The sequence below is a fragment of the Hypanus sabinus genome, chromosome 1 (assembly GCF_030144855.1).
Source record: "Hypanus sabinus isolate sHypSab1 chromosome 1, sHypSab1.hap1, whole genome shotgun sequence".
Classification (NCBI taxonomy): Eukaryota; Metazoa; Chordata; class Chondrichthyes; order Myliobatiformes; family Dasyatidae; genus Hypanus; species Hypanus sabinus.
The window spans coordinates 143,317,666-143,323,665 of record NC_082706.1 but is presented as its reverse complement, the minus strand read 5'-3'; the positions used below and the strand labels follow the sequence as shown (position 1 = coordinate 143,323,665).

At 40.5% G+C, this 6,000-nt stretch overlaps 1 protein-coding gene across 1 annotated transcript in view; it reads left to right on the top strand.

Annotated features, from left to right (window-relative positions):
- ttc39c (tetratricopeptide repeat domain 39C) overlaps positions 1 to 6,000 on the top strand; it is a 50,710-nt gene that overhangs the window by 20,193 nt on the left and 24,517 nt on the right. Inside the window, exon 3 of the mRNA XM_059977783.1 lies at positions 2,801 to 2,929. Within this exon, the coding sequence (XP_059833766.1) occupies positions 2,801 to 2,929 (129 nt within the window). The remainder of the gene's footprint in view (positions 1 to 2,800; positions 2,930 to 6,000) is intronic.

The following is a 6,000-nucleotide window of genomic DNA, read 5'->3' as shown; positions in this document are numbered from 1 at the left end:
CCACAGTTATGTCCATTGTTCTCTCCATCATCCTTTAATAGTCTTAGAACAGTACAATACAGGCACAGGCCCTGCTGACTATGGTGTTCACCCAGCTAGTTCTAATTTCCTTCTTTCAGACCATATCCCTCTATGCCCTGCCCCTCCACTTACCGATCCAAATACTACTTAAAATGAGACTATTGTACATGCCTCAACCACTTCTGCTGGCAGCATGTTCCATATACTCACTAACCTCCTGTGAGGAAGGCTTTGCCCTTTGGGTCCCTTTTAAATCTTTGACCTCTCACCCTAAACCTATGCCCTCTAGTTTTGGACCCCCCTATCCTGGAAATGATTGTTACCATCCAGCTTATCTATACCTCTCATAATTTTAAATATTTCTATAAGGTTGCCCCTCATTCTCCTACTTTTCAAATAATAAAGACCTAACTTGGTCAACCTCTCCCTTTAACCCGGCCTTCTAGTCCTGGCAATCTTCAAAAATCCTTTTTGAACTCTTTTCAGTTTTGTCTTTGCTATAAAAGAATGACCTCAACTTAAAGCAGTGTGATTTCACCGAGAACTTAAAACAGCTGCAGTATGATATCCCAACTCCTGTACTCAGTGCCGTGACTAATGAAGACCTGCATGCAAAATGCTTCTCTCTCCACCTTGTCTACCTGTGATGCCACTTTCAATGAGCTTTGCACTGGTACTCCAAGGTCTCACTGTTCCAATACTATACACCCTTTAGTGCTCTATCACTCATAGTATAATCTCTTTTCTGGTTTGACTTCCAAGCACAGCAGGGATAAGCCAGGTCTTTACTGGCCAGTGTATCTCTAAATCAGTGGTAGGGAAGTTACTGGGGGGAAAAATTTGTAAGGGACAGAATTAATCTACACTAGGGAAGAAAGGGATTCATCCACAATACTCGCATGGAATTATACAGCACAGCTGTTCAGTCCAACTCATCCATAATAACAGAGGACCTAAGTGCTTTCCTTTGTTACTACCATTTGCCTGTGTTTGCCTACATCCCATTAAATCTTTCCAGTTAATGACTATCCAACTGTCTTTAAATCTTTACCACTTCCTCAGCTTGCTTGTTCCACGTATTCACTACTCTTGGGTCTGCTTGAAAATTTTCACCTTTCATTCTGTGCTTCTGACATGGTAGCGTATCAGTTAGCCTATTGCTATTACAGTGTAGTTGACCAGAGTTCAATTCCACTGCTCTCTGTAAGGAGTTCGTATGTTCTCCTCAAGACCAGGTGGCTTTCCTCCGGGTGGTCCAGTTTCCTCCCACATTCCAAAGATGTATGAGTTAGGGTTAGTAAGTTGTGGGCATGCTATGTTGGCACCTGTTGGTATAATGGCAATACCTGGGTGGCCCCAGCACATCCTTGGATTATGGTCACTGACACAAATGACTATGTTTCAATGAGCATGTGACAAATAAAGCTAATCTTTAAACCTACTTTTAGTTTCCCCAACCTTGAAAAGAGACTGCAACCATTTTCCCTATCTTCCCCCCTCATAATTTTATAAACCTCTAAAGTAACCTCTAAAGTCACCTCTCAGCCTCATTTGCTCCAGGGAGAACGATCCAGCCTATCCAATTTCTTTAAAATTCTTGCTTTCTCGTAAATTTTTCTGTGCCCTGTAGCTTAATTGTGTCTTTCCTAGATCATGGCAACCAGCACTGCACACAATGCTCCCATGTGCAGGCCACCAGCATCTACAACTGTAACCTGCCACCACATGGGGAAAAAAATCTTCCTCTCTAAACTGATCGCAGAGAGGATACAGAGGATATCAACTAGGATTTTGCTTGGGATGGCAGTCATGAGGAACTGCTAGCTGGGTTTGTTTCTCTCAAAGTAAAGCAGACTGAGGAGGGTATGTAGGTAGAAGTACACAGAACTATTAGGGACACAGAAAGCTTGGATAGGAAGAAGCTTATCCTCCAAGCAGAGACTCCTAAAATCAGGGTATAGTCTTAAAGTAAAGGGTGGGAGTTTTAAAGTTGAAGATATTTTTTCATGCAGAGGGCAGGTTGGAATCTGGACCTGCCTGAAAGGGCGGTGGAGGCCAAGATTATTTCAACATTTAAGAAGTAGGAGGCTTAAATCAGAAGTTATGTGGAGGATAGATCTGATGAACTGAGGTCAGTGACAGGGAATCAGGATGTTCAGTAAGGTGGTGGGTTGAGTGCCAGGATAGTGTTCTGAAGTATGTGGTCAGCAGTACCAATTTCCATAGTGTTTAGCAGTGTGCTTTCTTTCTCTGTTGCATCTCCTTCAGACAATGTTATCTCCATTTTCCACCACTAATCTCAAGACATGCTTTATTTTTCACTTTATCCATTTCTGCTGAAAGTTCCTCAATCTGAATCATTAACTGTTTCTCCCTCCACAAATGTCTGACCTGAGCATTTCCTGTTGCTTCCAGTTTGCAATTAGTTGTCCAGTGTTGTTATTGTCATTACTGTTCCAAACAGTATGTAGCCCACAAATAAGTGAGAAGTGTACATTTTCTGAAAGTCATTTTACAAATTACAAAATGTAAAGTTGATTTATCAAAAGAGTAATTCTACAAATTGTGTTTTTTGTGGTACATCATGGAATTGTAAAGCATTTGTGTACATTTTTGCAACATTGTCCTTGAATGCACAATATTGATTAAAGGTATGTTTTTGAAACAACTGTTAACAAGAATAACCTTTTGGGCTTGTGTATTGTATATTGTGATTGAAACTGTTGTTATTACTGATGATGCCAAAAGGGAAAATAGTAATGTAGACTTTACATTTCAGAATGCCATGATGACCTTTGAAGATGAAAAAATGCAGCTGGCTTGTGATGATTTAAAAAGCACGGAAAAGCTGTGTGAAAGTAGTGAAGCAGGTGTCATTGAAACAATTAGGAATAAAATTAAAAAGAATGTGAGTACGTTAATATTTACTGCATATCTAAATAGGGAGAGCATTTTCCTTTATCTGATTCAGTGTGAAAGTTAGCTGGTTTCAGTATGAAGTTGGATTAGCTGGATTCAGTACACATTTGGAAAGATGGTGCCAGTGATCAATGGCAAAGTTTTACAGACAGCTCACAAAACTACGAGATGCTCAGTAGAAATACTGTACTTTTGAACTGCAAACACTGCAGTCGGCAGCCTGTACTTTCTCTTTCAAGGATGTACCTATGAACCAACTAAACAATCTGATGATTTTGTGATCTCTTGGGGGATGCAGCGAACTAGACTGTCAGGAGTTCAGGTACATCAAGGGTAGCCATCGCAGGAAAAGAATGTGGCATCGAGGCCTGATGGTGGGAGATGCATTTTTGGTTGGCTCCATTTCTCTGTGCTGATTAAGTGTTGAGCAAGATTTGTAACGTTGGATAAGAATGGAAAACAAACAGGTTTTCAGAGTCTTCTGCATGTGTTTGACTGGTCTCCCTCTCTTCTTGCTACTGCCATCAGGTGGGAGGTCCAGGAGTCTTGGCTCTGATGCCACCAAGTTCAGAGGCAGTTGTTGCCCGGCAGCCAGTGGGCTCCTGAATAAGCTTCACCCACCTCAGCACTGAACAGGCTTTGCAGCTGTGGGCTCACTCTCAGGAAAACTGTGGTTCATGTTCCTGTCTTTGTTTATTTTTTAAAACTGTTTGTGCCATTTGATCAAGGCTGAGGGTGAAGGACAAGCCAGTGTTCAGCTCCCTTCTCTGAGGTTTATTTTCCAGCAATGAACTGGCTGAGTAGCTATGGCCTGCAGCCATTGGGCTCCTGTACTGGCTTCACTTGCCTCAGCACTGAACAGACTTTCAGGGACTGTGCAGTTAATGTTCTGTGTGTTATTTGTTTACTTTTCATTGTTTGCATAGTTTGTTCTTTTGCACATTAGGTGTTTGACAGTCTTTGCTGCCTGGAGTTTTTAAATGGGGTCTATTATGTTTCTTGTTTTGTGGCTGCCTGCAAGATGACAGATCTCAAAGTTATATACAGTATGCATACTTTGATAATAAATGTACTTTTAACTTTGAAATTAAACTGGTTTCGTTATGATATTTAAAAATACTGGTTTTCATTTTAAATGTTTAGAAGTACTGTAAACTGAATGCAATATCTTGGCTCTTTCTAGTTGATTTAAAAACAAAATCGGATTTTAATTTTCCAGGGCACTTTGGTAATGAACTTCTTGGATAACATTCTTTTTCCACCCTAAATATGTCTTGTTTTTTCCCTGCCTTTATTCTTATTTCCACTAAATTAGGTTGCAATAGACAGCCATAACTCGAGACACTCATCATAGCTTCTCATCCCATTATGTGGAGTTCTCCCAGTCACTGTCACTAGTTTAACATCTTTCTAGAAACATAGAAAACCTACAATACAATACAGGCCCTTTGGCCCACAGTGCAGTGTTGAACATGTACTTTAGAAATTACCTATGGTTACCCATAGCCCTCTATTTTTCTAAGCATGTACCTACCCAGGATCTCTAAAAAGACCCTATCATATTCTGTTGTACTTTGGTGCAGTATCAGAACACCCACAATAGATTCCACAGGTAGGTACAGTGATAAATCCCATCTCTGCTTGAGCATTAATTATCATGAGCCATTTTTTGCCTTATTTTCAACCTTCTTGTCTGATTATCAGTCTTACTCCAGCAATTATTTTTACTCTTGTTTCCAGGCTCAGCTGCAAACTTCTTAGTTACTGAGTTTAGGTACTACTACTTAGGCCATGCTTCTGCAGTTGGTCTTCTCTTTGACCCTGAATTGATTATCTATTCCATCATTGAAAATGTCTACCACACCTTTGATATCTTTGTTGCAGTCCATCAGCTGGCAAAAATCCTATTGACAATTTTGATTGTCAGTTCTCCTGTTCTTGCTGTTCTAGTCAGCCTTTCATGTTCCAAGTTTTACTTCATTCAGCACTCTTGATCTCTCTTTTTTTTTAATCCAATACTCCATCCAGATGTACATTAGTTCCCAGACCTAATGTCTGAAACTTTAATTCATGATACTCGAATGTCCTTTTCTTATCCACACTTAAGATCCAAGGTGAAGAGGTGAGGGAAACCTTAAAGGAGATTTGTAAGGTGAATTTTCACACAGATCATGGTGGGTGTCAGAGGAAGTGGTGGAAGTAAATGTGATAGGAATGTTTAAGAAGTATTTAGGCAAGTAGGGAAGAGGGATATGAAGAAGCAGACAAGAATAGTTAGATTAGCATCATGGCTGATCTATGTTTTATTTCTATGGTAGTAATGCTTTGATCACTTCAGTAGACATTTGTGTCCACTGCTCGGAGTGTGGTTGGAGTAATCTGTAGACCACACTGATAAAGATGTCATGCTTCCTCCGTTGAAGGATATTAGTAATTAGGTGGGCTTTTTGCTACGATCTGATAGTTATATAAGCCTGCAAGAGGAGAGGCTGTACTTGATCTGGTATTGGGAAATTCACCTGGTCAGGTGTCAGGTCTCTCAGTGGGAGAGCATTCTGGAGACAGTGATCATAATTCTTTCTCCTTTACCATAACATTAGAGAGGGATAGGAACAGACAAGTTAGGGACACGTTTAACTGGAGTAAGGGAAATATGAGGCTATCAGGCAGGAACTTGGAAGCATAAATTGGTAACAGATGTTCTCAGGGAAACTTACAGATGCAATGTGGCAAATATTTAGGGGATATCTGCATGGGGTTTGGCATAAGTACGTTACAATGAGATGCAAAGGATGGTAGGGTACAGGAGCTGTGGTGTACAAAGGCTGTAGTAAATCTAGTCAAGAAGAAAAGAAGAGCTTACAAAAGGTCCAAAAAACTAGATAATGATAGAGATCTAGATGATTATAAGGCTAGCAGGAAGGAGCTTATCAGGAGAGCCAGAAGGGGCCATGAGAAGGCCTTGGCTGACAGGATTAAGGAAAACCCCAAGGCATTCTACAAGTATGTGAAAAGCAAGAGGATAAGGCGTGAGAGAATAGGACCAATCAAGTGTGACAG